The 18233-nt window shown below is 38.2% G+C and overlaps 1 protein-coding gene across 1 annotated transcript; it reads right to left on the bottom strand.

The window, feature by feature from the left end:
* Positions 1-7661: 7661 nt before the first annotated feature.
* On the bottom strand, positions 7662-8675 carry LOC112748963 (uncharacterized). Its single transcript, XM_072218091.1, is given in 4 exon segments — positions 7662-7949; positions 7952-8011; positions 8014-8158; positions 8665-8675. Coding segments are annotated over 4 exon segments (504 nt in total).
* Between the last annotated feature and the right edge of the window lie 9558 nt (positions 8676-18233).

Here is an 18233-nt window from a genome sequence, read left to right as displayed (position 1 = left end):
AGTAGCGAGTCTGTTTATAGTCGCGACTGTTGTCATAGTCAACAAGGTAGAAACTTCCAGGAAAAAACTTCGAATTGGGAGGGCGATCCTCCCGGTGAACTGACCGTACCCCAAACCGACACAGGTGAACAAGTAGAGTATACTAGGGCGCTCGAGAGAACCATGTCAAAGGAACTCGGCAAAATGACCCTGTAACTTCGGGAGAAGGGGTGCTCTCCTATCTTTTGATTAGGGATGCTTTGATCTTTTAGCTTAGACTTGTCCGATCTTCCCCGATTTCAAAGGTGTAGGATTTTAATGCCCAGGTCTTGAAATGGAATCGATAGCATTATCTAGGCTAGGGATTAAAGCATTCTTGACTCCAGAAATGAGTAATCAACTGCAATCTCATCATATTCTCTTTATGGCTTAGCTTCAAGACATGTGACTGAGGAAGCAAGACCAAGAAAATGATCTTTCAGCTGACCTGAGACTAGACTTGATTCATGTGAAGATACAGGAATAGCTGGTAAGGAATCAAAAGAAAATCCCCGGCGTGAGGAAGTAAATAAAGAGACGAAGTCCCCACCTCAAGCTATAAGTCTTCTAACTACTTGAAAACTTTACTTGTTTCAAATTCAAAGGCTGTAGGCTCGACTTAAGTCAATACTGAAAGGAATTACTAGATCTAAAGAAAGACAGAAGATAACTGCAACTGATAAGGAAGGATAAGTAGTTGATTCTAAGGCTGCAACTTCAATAAATTCCTGGCATTAGACTTCTTCTCCTAGCTGAATAGATTCATTAAGGGATGCCTCAGCTGCATACATCACTGCACTTCCACTTGACACCTATCGTTAATGAGAAACAGCTCGTCTCGCCGTGACCTTCTCTTGAATTCTCAAAGCTTCTTTCGCTCCATCCCTGCAGGGACAGAGAACCCATCGCTGTATCGGCTGTGCTACCGGAGGCTCTGGGGAAGTCGGAATAGGAGAGCACTCATCTTGGGGTGGGCTTACTATTTAGATGCTTTCAGCAGTTATCCGCTCCGCACTTGGCTACCCAGCATTTACCGTAGGCACGATAACTGGCACACCAGAGGTGCGTCCTTCCCGGTCCTCTCGTACTAGGAAAAGGTCCTCTCAATGCTCTAACGCCCATACTGGATATGGACCGAACTGTCTCACGACGTTCTGAACCCAGCTCACGTACCGCTTTAATGGGCGAACAGGCCAACCCTTGGAACATACTACAGCCCCAGGTGGCGAAGAGCCGACATCGAGGTGCCAAACCTTCCCGTCGATGTGAGCTCTTGGGGAAGATCAGCCTGTTATCCCTAGAGTAACTTTTATCCGTTGAGCGACGGCCCTTCCACTTGGCACCGTCGGATCACTAAGGCCGACTTTCGTCCCTGCTCTTTTTTCTTCTATTTCAGCTAATAGCGTACTACGCCTTGTGCTTCTTTTTGGCCAAAAAGTCAATTTTTCCCCTTATTCTACTTATGTTCTATTTTTATGTTTTAGGATAAGTTCATTATAGTGAAGATTTTCTGCATGAACCGGCACGGCTACTCGCCCTTGTTTCGGGAGCTTGCATAATTTTCCTTTGCTTTAGAAAACGCGGAAAGATTAGATTTTGAGTTCTGAAAAGATGAAAGGAACGTAGTCGCCGTAGTCGCTTAGTTGAGACTCAGGCCCTTAACTTAATAGGGGTCGCTCGAAGAGGTACGAAGTGACTCTGCGCTTGCGCAGAGGAACGAAATGAGTTTCACTATATAGGTACGAAGTGGCTTCCGCGCCTATCAAGCCATTGCCCCTACGCCCCATAGAAACTGTCTACCTGAAACTGTCCCTTGGCCCATAGTTCCTGGCACAATGTTAGAATTCTAGCTCTTCCAAAGTGGTATCTCACTGATGGCTCGGGCCCCCCCGGAAGGAGGCCTTCTTCGCCCTCCACCTAAGCTGCGCAGGAAAAGGCCTTACTCCTCTGTACAGGACCATGGCTTCTTCTTCTTCAACAAGTTAGAGGCCCTTGCAGAGTAGCCCTTAATGGACGACGGCCTGTAGTAGTTCACCAACCCAAGAAATGATCTTAACTCGGCAACACAAGTGGGCCCATCCCTTGATAGCTTGCATCTTCTTCTCATCCATACGTAGGTTCCTTTAATACAATATTTGGGGGACCTATCGCGCACAACAGCCAAAAAGATAGCAATTAAGCTCTTCTAGTAGATTCACTCGTAAGCAGGCTATAACAGGTCATAACTGCGTGATGACAGAGATCACATCGATAAATGAAAAAAAGGATTCAATCCAGCCCCAAGTCGGGGCTACCCTTTTTTTTACTTACCGGATCCTTTGGGGGCTGGTATGTCCTTTCAGTTCTGGTCTGGGGAACGTCAGGTTCCTCATCAGCAACATCCTCTCCTCTCTCGCCGACCCCGACGCCGCCAGAACACCCTGCTTCAGCACCGTCCAGATTCACCGGCTGTCGGGGAGGTTCCACGGCATCATGAACATCGGCGCCATGGTCGTGGAAGCCTCCGACTTCCCGGCGCTACACAAGATCTTGGCGATAGGGTACCGCGACCTCATGGGAATGAAGATAAAGCACCACCGGAGGAAGCGAAACCGAAACCGAATCCATTGAGCGGGCTTGCTCCACCCGCTCGTCGACTTCAGAAAGACACGTCCTTAGACGTGCCAGCTCCCGTTCTATCGCTCCCAGATTGGCTTGAAGACCTTAGACCCTTGATTCATTCAAGCCTTCCTGAAAGAGCCCCTAGGTTAACATCAGTTAGCCGTGAAGAACGCAGGTAACCTTACCGGGCTTGATTCGTGAAAGTCAGCTCTAGCTTTCGGCTCCTATTCTGCCGCTGTTCGTATTAGTTATTCACGATTTTTCCCCTTTTTCTTCGCTCTTCCGGAACCGGTACAGAAATGGGTGCCTATGATGATATATAATCCCAAGGAAAGTTTCCTACTTTCAGGTTGGTTTCTTAAAGACCAGCTTTTAGTGTGCCTGATGGAATAGAGGTTTAATAGGACTCCCCCGATGCTGCTACACTTCCTTACCGCCTCGGAAAGTAACCCTGAGGTAAATAAGTCCAGTTCTTGTCAGTTTTATTTATATGATTAGACACCTTTAATAGTTTTCACCCCTAGCCTCTGAGGAACTTCTTCTGGCTACTCAATAAATTTTGTATGTGAAGTTCCGTTTGCTTGCTCTCCCTAAGCTCTTTGAATCAAGATGGCTCTGGTTGCAATCTCGTATCCAATAGAAGGGCTTGCTTTGTTGGGTTGGTTGGCACAAGTGCTGGAAAAAGTGCTTTCTGAGTCCTTGGTTGAGCTACCATTACAGTTGATTGGCATTCTCGTGCTTGGACTGAGTATAGCATTTCTGTGCAATTCCCTTCAAAACTTTTTTGCCCCTAGGCTACTTTGAGATGTCCCCGCTCCTCTACTAGTGTTGGAGCTGCTACATTCAGGTCTTCGATTGGCAGGGAACTGCTTCAAGAAAGGCAGTTCCACACAACCTTCATCCTGTTTTTTTAGTCTGCAAGGTATGTTGGATTGAGCTTTTGCCTTGCTTTCCGTTGCTACCTTCTTGTCTAGGTGAACCTATGATCGCCCCTCTATCAAGACGCGTAGGCACCTCTATTAGAAATGGCTTTCTTCATTTGGTTGTTCCGCGGGATTCGTTCTGTGTGCCTTTCTTTGCCCATTTCTTAGGGCTTGGCACGGGACTTCTTATTAGATTCTATTTGAAAGGCCGTACTAACTTCTTTTTCTTTTCAACTAGTGATTACGTTTTGGGCTACCTTTAGTGAAGTGTTATTTATTTATCTTTCTTTTAATTGTCTAAGGTGATAGCCTTAGCTAAGAAAGTGGATTTAAACGACCTTCCCTTTGTTTGTAAAGTAGGCCTTTTTTTTTTGATAAAGAGAGTTGACATAAAATGGATCACGGAAGAAGACGTATCTGATGAATGATTCAATCCCCTCTCACCCACACTCTTCTATGGAAGGGGTTCCCCTTCTTCTATGTGAGGTGGGGCGTACGTAAGAGCGGAACCTAGATAGAACGCAGAGCGCCGGCCGCCGATACAGTTACCATGCTTACCAGCTCTTACCGTTGCCACCTATAGATATAGATGGAAGGTAGCTTGCTTCTCTTCTCCTAGGCGGCTACCCGCACATGTTATTCGCGAAGAAAAGGCTGCGAGCGGTTCTTCGCTTAGTAGAGCTACTGGCTAGTTGCAGTAGATTATTGGCCCCGCTTTGCTTTTTAGGACAGGGGTCAAGACAAGTTTGCTAGTCCCTATAGGAATCAAAACCATGTTCTTTTATTCCTATAAACATCTTTCAAATTCTCATAGACAAAACTCGCATAACACGCGGAGGTTTGCTTCCTTGGTCTAGCTTCCTGGCTTTCTTTTTCGATCGGGAATGGCAATTGAAAAAGTCTTTCCCACAACCAGGGTCAGGCCTATATAATATAATGTTTGGACGAATAAGCTTAAATTACTTTCAGGCTTTCCTCTAACTTTCTCTACATTTGGTATGCATGCCTTAGAGATCTCATACAGCAACAGGTACTCACAGAATCTTATACGTTTTCCTTCATATTGGGCCAGTAACCTTCCTCACCTGATCTACGACCACCCTTCTCCTCTAATGGTTCCTTCTGAGGTCGTCTAGTTCATTACCATTACATTAGGATATGTCCTCACTCAGAATAAGGGGAAGGAAGATAGGGCATCCGATTCAGAATCTATTCTTCCAGTCACAACAATGGACCTTGATGAAAACAGTGATTTAATTCTCCCTATTAATATAATAGAAATCTATATATATAATTTTGATAATTTGGAATTTGGAAAAAAAATTGAAAAGGGAGGAATTAAGTATTCTAAAATGAATTCTATGATTTTTATTATATTGTTCTATATTATATTGTTTAGGATTATTAGATTAGGTTTTTATCGAGCCGAACAAATCCCGAGTCGATTTTTTCCCGGTATCCAAATCGAGTTGAAATATGTAATATCATAACATAATAATGTTATTATGTTATAAATGGAATCCATTTTTTGGATATTCTAAAAAAACCAAGAAGTCGAGTTGGATCGTTTCAATTCCTTTCCATTTGGATTCTATCCATTTGTTTTGTTGCAAATTCAAATTTTAGTATTAAATTCGATTCCCACCTTTTTTGTTTCTTCCTAACAGGTATTTTCTATACGGGGTTGGTAAAAAAATTTCATGTGATTCGGTAAAAGCAACAACAATTCCATTATTGCTAATTTTATTCATGTTATTCGATGAATAATGAGACAGCAAATGATGGGACATTTTTTAAAAAATACAAGGAGAAAATCAAAAATGATACAAAACGTCCTTCTGAATTGATCTTATCCCTTAAAAATAAAAAATTTATTAAGTAATAGCTTTATTCTTCAATAAAGAAAATATTTTGGAATTATCTTTATAACCCTCCGTCCATCGTTTTAGGTTACGAAAAAGACTTGCATATTTTTTTCTAATTTATTAGAAAAATTCTCTCTTCAGAAAAAGAGAGAGAGAAAACGAGGGGATACTTAAAAAAAATATTAACAGATTATTTTGTTCCCGATAGTCATTTATTTAATCAGTGGATAGGAGCATGCTCTAGATCGGAATTGGGGGAGGACTGCCTTCTCTTTTCTACCAACTTTAAGCCCCAATTAGTATTCTTTATTTAGATTATGTGGAAATGTTCCTTTTGACAATTTACATAATCCGTGTTACTAATCCCTTGTGTATCTTGGTGCTTCTAACCATCCACTTCTTTTTTTTGAGCTGCCCTTATTTTTTGTTTCTGTTAATACATGAATAATAAATCATCCAAACAGTAGCAAAAACTCAATCTCAATAAGGTTGGTCTTTTGAGCCCGCTTCAAGACAAGATTACTAATTATCCAATCCTGGGGTAATAAGACTCGTCTATTTCTAATTTTTTTCACTTAATTCTTTTACATAGAAAATGAGACTCAATATTTTGACTGCAATTTCAAATCATCATACCATAGAAATAACATATATAACCATATACCCATATATAATATATATTATATAATAGGCTGGTAATCTACTATCTAATCTAATATAGTATTTGTAAATTATCTAAATAGAATCTCGAATTTCTATTTCTATAGAAGTTGTCTGATTTCACTCATATAACTATCAGATTTTGTTCTTCAATCAGACTTGAAGTGAGAATAATAATGAATTTTTTATATTCTGCCCCTTTCCTATTTTCCTATAAAGTTGTCCTACAAGGAAAGGGCCATAGCAATAGCATCCAAAAGTTTTTGTATCAACGAATCGCACGTAGAAATATTGATAACACACATAGAGTTAATGGTATTTCATAACTAATCGATTGAGCAGCTGCTCGTAGACCACCCTTGTCTTTAGCTTGGCACCAGGGCTGCTACGCCGTGTTTTGGATCGGACGGGTAGCGTTCCTATGCCCCCAATTGCATTTGGTAGGCAATCCAGCGGCCTTTGAAATTTATTAATAGCTTTTCATAGAGGGTTGAAGACTCCTTTTCTTTTTTTTTATGCAATTATGAATTCCACGGAACTTTATCGATTCCAACGCAATTTATCCTTTTGGAGCTGACGTAACAAACTACGCGAGCCTCCCAACGAAGCCAACCAAAATCTTATCCGAATAAAAAAAAGAAAAGGCAGTTTCATTATGGTGGTATACCAGCTGCCTGTTCTGGAACTTCCAGTTCCAATCGAAGCATATCTATCCCTAAATAGATTTGTATGTATAGCCACTTTAGTCGTGCTCGTTGTTTCTCTAAAGTATCTTTTTTCTGGGAACATGGTCAACCATAAATTCTTATGTTCGCGATTCTTCATCCACCGATGCAGAAAATGCTCAAGTTTTGTCTCAGCAGTATTCGGTAGCGGGGTCATCACTATCAGTAGTCACGCAAAAAGTAGCAACGACACCCTTTGGCGAAGGGTCTTCCAAGCCCTGAGATCGCGGAGTGCTACGCGCTTCCTTAATAGGAGTTATACACTGACTAGAGCTACAAAAGAAAAGAGCTAACCCAGAGCAACAAAAGAGGCCGGGCTGGGTCCCTCTCTCTCGATGGGGTGCCTTTCACTCTGCTTTGTGAACACTTTATCGAAGGTAGGATTTCAGGTTTTTTGCCAAGCTATGAATCGAAGAGATCAATCAATTTTTTATTTGATGTTCCATCGGCAAACACGACGAAAAAGGTAGCCGAACCAAAGTGCTAGCGTACAAGAAGGAGCTTTCGGCAGTGGTAGAAATACAAAAATGTTTCATCATCGAGATTCTTTCTGAACTCCCCTATGACCGAAAAGCTTTTTCCTACCGTGTATGGTGTAACGGCATCTCGGGGCATTCAACATATGCTTCAATAAAGCCATACAAGCTATCCAAGTCTTTACCATGAAAATTACCATGCCAAACAGGCGTCCCACCAGGCATATCATATTCCTTCATTATAAAGGGATAGAGTGAGTTCACATCATAATAGTATAGATTCTTCCCGTATGGGATGTATGCGTCCGTATGCCCCCCAGTTGCCCACCCAACTAGAGGGACTGAGAAATTAATAGAATACAAAACTTATCTTCAAGCTTTACCTTATTCTGATCATTTATAGGGCGATCGCGGACTCACTGAATGAAGTCCTCCGTTTCTTTCGGAGGTGCTGACCCGCAGCGAGGCAGAGATGACTTAGTTACATAAGGAATATGGCAACGACAACAGCATGTCGTAGAAGGAGATAACAGGTGGAGCCAACGATCCGCTAAGACTAACGTATCTACAACTCCATCCCTGAGTGGCAGTCAAACGGAGGCGTGAATGCAAGATGCCAGCGGAATGATCGGCCGGACAGAGGCTAGGGCTGCTTCCTTCCCACCGCGTCCTTCCTAGCCTAGTGTGTTGGAGATATAAAGCGAGTGAACCGGAAAAGAACGGGAACTGGGTCGATCTATTCTATGGCGAAGCATCCGAAGCATAACTGCACACTCACACGATCTTTGCCGAGAGATAGGAGCATTCGGTGGAACCGGTGAACTATACTTGCTTCTGGATAGATGTGTGGGACAGAGGGCTCGTGGTACCAGCTGCCCAACCAGCCTCCTCTGCTTTGAGAACCGTGTGAACGGAGAGTGGGCAGAAGGGAAAGAGGTCCTCATACGGAGTCGCACACGCACACTTACTTGAGCAGTGCGGAAGACTGGGGAATGGGTTGAGTAAACTCCCCTGGGACCGGAAAAATAACAGACGAAGCTTTACTTAGATAGGGCTTTGATTGGTCTTTTTTTTTTTTTAGTGATTGAAAAGGGGGGCACCTGGTTATGTTACAAAAAGGGAAGGCAGAGGTAGTCCAAAAATCTTGGGCTATTAGTATCTATCAAAAGATAATACTAATAATAGCTACCGGTGGTCTGACTAAGGAACTCTGTATAGGAGCATACCTCGTTGCCAAATAGGTAATTTAGTTAAACCGACGATCTAGCCCTCTGTTTACTGCTTTCTAAGAAAAATAAACAGCAACTTACTGTAAGCAAGCGTATGCAGGGGTTAGTAAGTCGCACAGTTTATTACCTGTGCCAGTGTCTCTGACGAGGTCAGGATACCATTATACCTTCCTTCCATCACAAAATGATTATGAAGAAGGATCTGAAGGCCGACTTATGTATGGGTTCATATATCTCTTTAGTCTTTGTCGGGCTCTTCGTCTGGCGAAACGGATTGACAGATCGATATTGAAATCGATAGTAACCCCTTCCACCGGTCTGCCAAGACAGTCTCAATTAAGAAATGATATTGTCGCTTAATTTAAAGACCTGATCCTAAGGTACTTTCCTAGTTTTCTCTCAACTCCCTTGTGTCAAGGGGTACATTGGGAGCCTGGAAAGCGAGACCTTCGTGGAGGCCGTAAAGGTGAAAAGACGCGTGAAGGAATATTCTACCCTACCATCTGCGTCATGAAATCATTTGGTTTGTACATCAATAGCCATTGTGACTATGATGCAGGGTTTCCTCTAAGGTCCCCTTTATCCGAGACCCTTCTAACCAAAAGAATGAAGAGATATCTTCATAGTCTACAGAGACCGCTGAGAGTACCATCAACTCTCTTTCGGGTCTAGACACTTCGGTGAGTCTATTGACTCAGGCTCCCCTGGTAGACTATCGCAATCTACCGAGGATGGTGCTGGTAAGAGACGGATATTCGCCATAGGTAACTTTGTGAATCAAAGGGTATTGAAGCCTCTTCATGATTTCCTCATCACTTCGGTCTATTCCAATGGATGGAACTTTGAATCAGCTCCGACCGTTCGTTGGATAGATGAAAAGGTTTCAGTAAGGTTTATTCTTTTGACTTGAAGTCTGCCACCGATAGGTGGCCCCTAAGTCTGAAGACTAACCTTATTAGAACTTTCTTTGGTAAGTCTATTGGAGATTGTTTAGATGCAATCTTCAGCAGATCTATCTTTGAAGTACCTTTCTTCGCTCAGTTCAAGGAATATATATATATATATATATATATATATATATATATATATATTAACGGATATTGCTGAAGGTGGATTATCTTTTAATTTTATATCATAAACTCAACTGTGTGCATGAGGCATATTTTGCTATTCTGACTTGAGTAGAAGGAATAACCCCAAAGATTCCTTATTTTGCTGCTGTTACTTGTATTCTCTTTCTTTGATACCATAGTCTTCTTGCGATCTAATCTGTTTCCTATATCAAAAAAATATGTAATTCTTCTACTAGCGAGTCACCAGTATTCTAATTTTTAGGTTAGGAATAATTTGAATAAATTTATATATCATATATTGTAAGGGATTACATTGTCTCAGGTTTTTACAAAAAGTGTTTCTACATTATTTTGGTGGTGTGTTGTGCAGGTACGTTATGAAAATACTCTTATTATTGAACTGGATATTGCAGCACGAGAGGAATTCAAACTCATAGAACATGGACTTGAACGACTATGGGAACGTAAGATTATCAACTTTTTGGTTGTTGAATTAATATGATTATGTTCATACACTAATTCTTGATATTCTGCGCCTATATTTGGCTATGATGTACCTCTCAGGGTTATCTCGATCCCAGATTCAGGAGGCATTCGAAGAAACGGGGGAGGTGGTTCCGGATTTAGTGGAGAAAGAGGCCGTTGTCTCCTCCGATAGCTCTGAAGAGGCTGATTCTGCTAAACAAAAGGCCTCGATGCTGTCATATGACCTCAATAAAACGCCAGACGAGAATGAATATCTATATAGTGGAATGTCTCCTGATAAGAAGAATGCATGGCACCTAGCTATGTGGGCGACAGAATACCTAAATCCTTGAGGATATTGCAATAGTATAATTGAAGAATTTGGTTTCAGATTTATAGGATGCCCAAGACTTGTGTTTTAAAGTTGTCGTGACTTTATAACTCTTCATATTATTTTTAGGTATTGTTAGTATGCTGCATTATTGAAGGCCCTTGGTCTACTATTTTACCTTTTTCTGCATTTTTTATTTTGACTACTTCAAGATGCTGATTAATATAAATTCTTTGAGACAATGAGTGACCTGTTTTGCTATGATTCCTGCTCTGTTCCGCATAGAATATACAACCCTGAAATTATGTCAAATTCAGGTACATTTTTGTTGGCAATGAAATTATGCCAAATGATCAACAAGCCCAGTTTGTGTTCTAGGCAATGCATAATATCTATGCTACACTTGTATCATTCAAGGTACACACAAAAATTAAGGTTTCAAGTGCCATAAAATTGTCACTATTTCAAGTTCATGGTGTTGAATGCTTATGTTTAAGTGCAAAGTCCTTGTACACAATTAAATGGGAATAAGAACTAGTGGAAAATTTAAGTGCAAACCTTGTTGAATGCTACAAATGCTACAGTCTGAGCAAATAGATAGAATGGCAAATCCTTTGCAAAACAGAAAAATAAGAACCAGCTGCACTATGAACTGCGGCAAAAATGAGATATGCTTTTCCATCACTGAAATATCATAACCATAGTGAAGATAGATGTGATAGAAATAGATGGAGAAGTTGTGCCTTGGGTCTGTTCTAGTAAGGTGGTATAGTAGTGCAAGGCTCTAACATAAATTATCAACAGAGGAAAGGCAAAAGTCAAATTTAAATTTATTTGTTTGCTATGTTTGATGAAGATCTTAAAGGCCCTGTTGAAACCGGAAGCCATTTTGGTTTGTTTCACCCCAACAAAAATCCAAAGTATTAACTTAGCTTTACTAGCTGCTCAGAATCAGATGTTCTGAACTCTTATTTTTCGGGTGCAATTTAGAAAGCTCTTATATTAGGACATGTAGCTTCTCATTTGTGAGGTCAATTACGACACGTTGTATAATAGAATAAATATAATATGAAATAAGATATATTTGAACTTTAATATGATAAGATGTTTCAGTTTTGAATGAAAAGTGTCCGATGTGCTTACTGTTATTATTGTTCCTTTTACCCTATTATTATTATTATTATTGTTGTTGTTGTTGTTGTTGTTGTTGTTGTTGTTGTTGTTGTTGTTGTTGTTGTTTCAAAATTAAAAAATCAGTAATAAATTTAGATTCTATAATATTTTTAGTGTTTTAGTTTTCTCTTGCTATAATCATTCTCGCGTCTCACTTAATTTTTTTTTTTTTGGGCAATATTTACTCATTATAACAAATAGTAGATCTGTTTCAACCCAATTTCAAAAACCCCAGCTGCTGCACCCTACCTCTTCTCCCCACTCCTTATACACTTTATAACCCACGCAGCCCTAGCTCACTAATATGGCCTATCTTTGTTGTCGCCGAGGAGAACTACTCATCTCTATCCTTGATTTTCAGGTTACAGAACCTGCCGGTCACGTCACTCTCTCTATTATTTTGGTAGTCGTCGGTTCAGGACTGCTATTAGGCTGGCCCTCTCTGTTCCGGTAACCACCCCAATTTCTTCCAATAACATTTGTGATGTTCTAATGTGATTGCAGTAGGTGTTCGAACAAGTCAATGAAGTTTATATGAATACTTGTCTGTCAAATAGAACATGCATTTAATTGGATGAATTAGTGTGATTTTTAATTATTAATTGATTATTATAGTCATTGTGGGACTTATAAGAAGCATTGGATATTCAAGATATCTTGCTATCTGTCAATTGTTGTTGGGAAACAGGTGGTGTGTTTACTTTCACAATTTAGGATGAGAGGTGGACTATAGGTTCATTACTACTACTGCGATTAACTTGCATATCTGTTCCCATGAAGCTTCCTATTTTAATATGTTTTGATGTTCTTGGGATCATAATAAGCTTGCATTTATGGTGGGTGTCTGGAGGGCATTGAATGAATTTGATTCTCATAAGTGTCTTTAAAATCTTAAATCCTTTAATATTGCTGATGTTTTCATGAGTAGTCCTAGAGTTTAGGAGTTCTTCATATTATTATTCCATCTATGTGTTGATATTGAGATGGCTTTTTCTTACTGTGTCAATATTCTCTTAGGGTATAATTGGGAAGAAAGGATGAAGGGTAGAGATTTTAGGGATTAAGAACACACAGCTATAGTTTGAAAATTTGTTATTAACCAATTACTATATAAACAAAATAAAATTTGAATTCTAACATTTATTTAAATAAATTAATGAACTAATTATTAAACTAACCAAGCTTAATTTTTTATAGTAATAAAATTATCATAACTTCATAAGGAAAAGTGCTAAAACAAGGTTCTTCATTATTACAGAAAGAGAAATAGCACTCACCAAACACCAACGGCTGTGATCCTTCCATGTACATTTGATATATTCATATCATGGTATATACATAGTTACTTAGCTAGCACAGTAGGCGTGTTATGTGTCGTAACTTCCCCCCTGCGAACACATTACCATTGGTACACATTATTAAAAGCATTTTGTGTTTGGACTTTGGTCATGAACAAATCAAGAATAGAGTCATGGGTGAAACATTATTTTATTTTTTATATTATCAAAGTATGCTTCCTTTTTAACTTTTTTCTTTTTTTACTAAAATGGAACATTTTATTGAGATGGCTTTTCCATACTGTGTCAATATTCTCTTAGGATATGCTTGGGAGTTTGATCTAATTGGGAAGAAAGGATGAAAGGTAGGGATTTTAGGGATTAAGAACACACAGCTATAGTTTGAACATCTCTCTTCTCTTGCCACACGAAATTCCACTCATTGAAAACACTAGGTATATCAATTTGCTTGCATGTAGTGGGTCTAAGCACAATATAGTCCTGTCCATTGTGTGAAGTTTACTAGGCTTTATATTTTGTTTATTTTGGTTTCATTTGGTGTTATAACTTGTTTTTGGCCTTCAAGGTTCATGATTTGCTTTTGTAATGATGAATCTCGCTTAGTCCAATTTTGGTGCACTTGTATTGTGCTTGTAAATGCATTCAAATAACTGTATTAATTAATCACCAAAATTCTGTGCAGATACACTCATAGATGCATCAATCATTTAGTTTTTCACATTGCTGATTATTCTGAAGTACCGGGCAATATTGTTCAAATGCATCTTTTAAATTTTGGAAGCAAATCATTACTATTGACTACTAAAGACCCAGATTATGAAACATGTATTTACCTTCTGCTTGAGTGATTTTTTCTGTTATAATTGTTGATTAATGCTGTTCGAACTTGCTCATGGTTACTAACAAATCATCTTAATTGGATTTTAATTTGACTTGATTTTTATCCTAACCCCCTGGTGTTAGGGCGTTAAGATGGCTAGGAAAGGTCGGTACACAAAAAAGCCAAAATCAGGACCAGGATGTCAGCAACCTCTAACCGCTCCGCCTTCGGCCTCTGGTTCCCACTAGGCTAACTCTCAAGTCCTCCCGGCCAGTGGTGACGGTATCCCTCCAACTTCCCGCCCATTTCGTCCACCGCGCAATAAACCAAGGCCTGCTACACGGATGAGCGCAAATAACGTTCACAACTCGGAGCTAGGCCAGGAGACCCTTTTGAAGGGTAATGCTCCAGAGGTAGAATCTCGTGATCATGAGGTTGACGACCACTTTAGTGCTTCTGGAGCTCAGAGTCGCAAAAGACACAAGACTACAGAGTTTTGGATAGTTAAGATCATCGGTAACGTATTTTATAATTTTTCTATAATCGATTTGAGCTATGTTATATAATTTTTTTTCGTGCATAATATCAACAACAGATGCACACATAAGGATTTATATTTGGCTTATAGAATCTGATGGCACAGTCAAGCCGGCAAGATTAAGCGTGAGGGAGGCTATGGAACGGCCTAATGGTAGAAGGATTGTGCTCAGATTCAACAACGAAATGCAGCCAATTGGAGACGAGGCTGGACTGTTGAGTGGGGTGCTTGGTCTGCTGGGATCTAACTATGAAAAATTTTCTATCGGTAAGGAAAGTTGCCATAAGGTTACCACTAAAGACAAGGTTTATAACGAATGTGTCAAGGTAAAGATTTATATCCCCTTTGTAATAAATCTGCTTATTGTTCAATTATTGACAAATTGTATTATATGTGTAGCAAATTTTTCATTTTGATGAAGATAGTGAAGGCAGTATCAAGAAATATATTTTGAAAAGTATGGGAAGGTCTTGGAAGGAAACAAGGCTGAGGTTGTATAATGCCTTTTTACGAGCCAACATTCACATTTGAGCAGAATATTGAGCACCGTCCACCGGGAATTGATCGAGAGCATTAGAGAGAGTTCCTAGAATATCGCACCAAAGCTGAGACGAAGGTAATCTAGTATACCATTGGTAGAAAACACAGCAATTTATGTTGCATTGAGTCCTTTTAAATCAGTATCTAATCGTGACTTTAATTTGGCACTTATGGACCAATAGGAGAAGTGCAGGAAGAACGCGATTAATCGATCAAAACAACTATATACCCACACTGGCGGTTTGAAAAGCTTCACACGGCGGATGGAAGAAGATGTACTCCACTTGTTATTCACTGTTTGGACTATCTATATGACTTAAGTTTCCTTGATTGTGTGGAATACGGTAATGGCGTAAACATTGTTGTTACAGTATGAAGAACAAGGAAGGAGAGTCGGTAGAGGAGAGTTATGGATCACAGTGCACAAAGAAAATGATGGCTCCTATATGAATGATGAAGCAAGGGCAATTGGTGTAAGTACTACTTCTCAGAAATTTTCAATAAAATTATGTTTTCAAATACGTTAATAGTTTAGTTCTCTATTATATTTTGTTCTATTTTTCTTTGCTGACTGGTTTGGACTTGGGTTGGAAACAGCAAGAAGATATTCAAAGATGAGTTTCTATTAATCCTAATTCAAAATGGACCAAAGGAAATTTTCATTTTCCAATGCTGGTTACTTTTATTTAGTTTGCTAATTTACCTCAGTTGTTTCTAGAGTGTTTAAACTTCTATGTAATTTAGAGACAGTTGGGTTGAAATTGAAATAATTCAATTTATGTTATTCCTTATTTCTTTTTATAGTGTTAGCAACATCCTATGTGACGTGCGTTATTTTGGTTGTTTTACATAAGTTACTTTCGAACCATATATTTTTCTCTCATATTTGACTGAGTTTTTATTGACATAGACCAATAAATGCTATGATTGTATTTGCTAATTTGTATCTGTAGGAAAGAATTGAGGAGATTGAGCAACAGGATGAATCTTCTAGAGTGTTATCTCAAAATGACTCCATTGCTCAGGTTTTGGGTAAAGAGAAACCGAGTAGAGTACGTGGTGTGGGTTTCGGTCCGACTCCTACCCAACTCTTCGGTTCGAATTCACATGTGCCAGGCAACAGAGTCGAAGTAGAGGAGACCCAAAGGAAGCTGTTTGCACTACAGGCAGAATTGGAAGGCAAGAAGTTGAAGAGGAAGGTGATGGAGGACGAGGTAGCAGTAGAGAAGAAAAAGATGCAGGCGATGGAAAGAGCTCTGATTTATCTTTTTCAAAGGCAGGGTGAGGAGCTGCCACGAGACATCACTGTAGGGATGAGTTCCGTGAAATAATAGAGTGAACAATAATAGTAGGATTAGAGATATTTTGGATCGAATCAAGTATTTTTTTTTTTAATTAGACTATGCAACTCTTTGCAAGAGATTTGTACTCTTCATATTTTTATGAATATATTATTTTAGCTTGCAGATAATTTATTTATTTTTTCTACAATTTTACATTCTAAGGTCTAAAATATTAACACTTAAGATATTAAAAAAATCTAAAAAGCCACAAAAAGAAAAAAAATAGTTTTGATATTAAAAATTATACGATTTTTTAATGAAAATTCAAATTTCCTGTTTTTTAATTATTCTTAATTTAGTGGCGGTTTAGAACCGCAGGAAAGTCGTCCAAAGTAACTGGAAAATTGTCAAAGATTGCGGCGGTTTGTAACCGCCGAAAAATGCTTCAGAAAAAACAATACCGTTTTGTTGCGGTTATAATAGCGCAGCAAAACAAGCGGCATCATGAAAAGATCAAAGTGAATAGCGGCGGTTTTGGAACCGCCGATGAACATGCTAGTAATTGTGTCACCCACGTTTGGCGACGGTTTTATGAACGATTGCCGTGAAATATTGATTTGGCGGCGATTATGCCAGCGGTTACTGAAAACTGCCGCCAAATATAATTCCCGCGCTCATAATCGTGGTGGTTGGAAGAGCCGCCAGCCTTTAATTTTGCGGCGGTTTAAAACCGCCACTAATCATTAAAAAAAATGCTGCTATGCTCCGCCTCTGCTGTAGTGAGTGAGCATTATATATTTAAATATTTTTTTATAAAATATATAATTTTTGGTGGAGTAAGCATTACATCTTACATTTAATTATTTAACTTTACTTGAAAGAACCAAAACAGAGAAAAGAACAACTATGTATAAAATGCTTACTTCTCTTAAGTTTATATTACATATTTAAATATTTTTTTATAAAATATATTTTAATATATCACTAGAGTGATATAATATTTATTTTTTTAAACCTTATTTGGAGTTTAGAATTGTAATGTTTTTTGGAAGGTAGTGATATAACTATGTGGGTATATACTTTATAAATTATAACCCTTATATGCTTCAAATATGTCATTAAATTACAACAGAAATCGATGAAAGAAAAATAATAATAATTTATGCTGAAATAAAAATATAATCAAATATACGTCACATTTCAATTTTAAATTATACAAGAAGACAAATCTCATAGTAATAATTCTAGAGACAACATAAATATATAAAATAAATAATAGTGCTTTTTCATTTCACAATGTCTATTGTCTCGAAAAACTTTTTATTCAATACATTTTTTATTCTTATATTTTGATGTAAAATTGTACTTTTACTATTATCCTCAATTAATTCTTATTTTTTTAATGATTGTTTAAATTATAAAATGATAGATATTTGAGGTTTATAGGAATCTATTCTTGATGAATATGAGAGAGAATGGTGGAAACATGTGAAAGTATTTTTTTGCTATTCAGCTATTCAGAGAGATAAAAAATTAGGCAAATTTTTTGGTATAAATTGAAAAAATATCCATACATATAGATGTTGAGGTGTGTGTATACCAGGCACCAACGCATAGCTTTTTTTTTTCTGAGTCACATGGAAAACTGTAAACCTAAAAGCGTGTGACTGCAGGTTGATGTAAATGGATTGTCATAACTGGTTGCATGTTTAATTCAGAAAAACAATTGTATTAATCTGAGTGATTATAGTTTTTAGAATTGGGCTGAACTTTTTCAGGTTTGCTTAGTCTAAATGGACTTTTTATTTTGTATGATATGAGATTATGCAGTCAGCTCTAAATTTTCTTTTTATCATTATGTTCTGATAATATAAAAAATTGTTTGGATTTTACATTCTTAAATGAATTATGAAAGTAAGAATATGTGGGACATTATTTTGAACTTTGACAAAAAAAAATGATCCATGACCCAAAAAAATTAAAGAAGAATGAGGAGATAATGCTCTCACTATTTAGTTCGTTTGATAAAATGACATTTCAAAGTTTTTTTATGTATAAATTAAGAATAATTATTTGATTGTTTCCCAAAAAAAATAGAGAATAATATGAAATATATGTACCTATTAAAATTTTGATATTTTTAAATATTTTAACGTGTTACAAAAATATTTAACTCCAAATTTTATTACATTAATAGAAATATAGTTTATGTTAT

The sequence above is a fragment of the Arachis hypogaea genome, chromosome 15 (genome assembly GCF_003086295.3).
Source record: "Arachis hypogaea cultivar Tifrunner chromosome 15, arahy.Tifrunner.gnm2.J5K5, whole genome shotgun sequence".
NCBI classification, from domain to species: Eukaryota; Viridiplantae; Streptophyta; class Magnoliopsida; order Fabales; family Fabaceae; genus Arachis; species Arachis hypogaea.
This window is presented reverse-complemented; position numbering and strand designations above follow the sequence as displayed.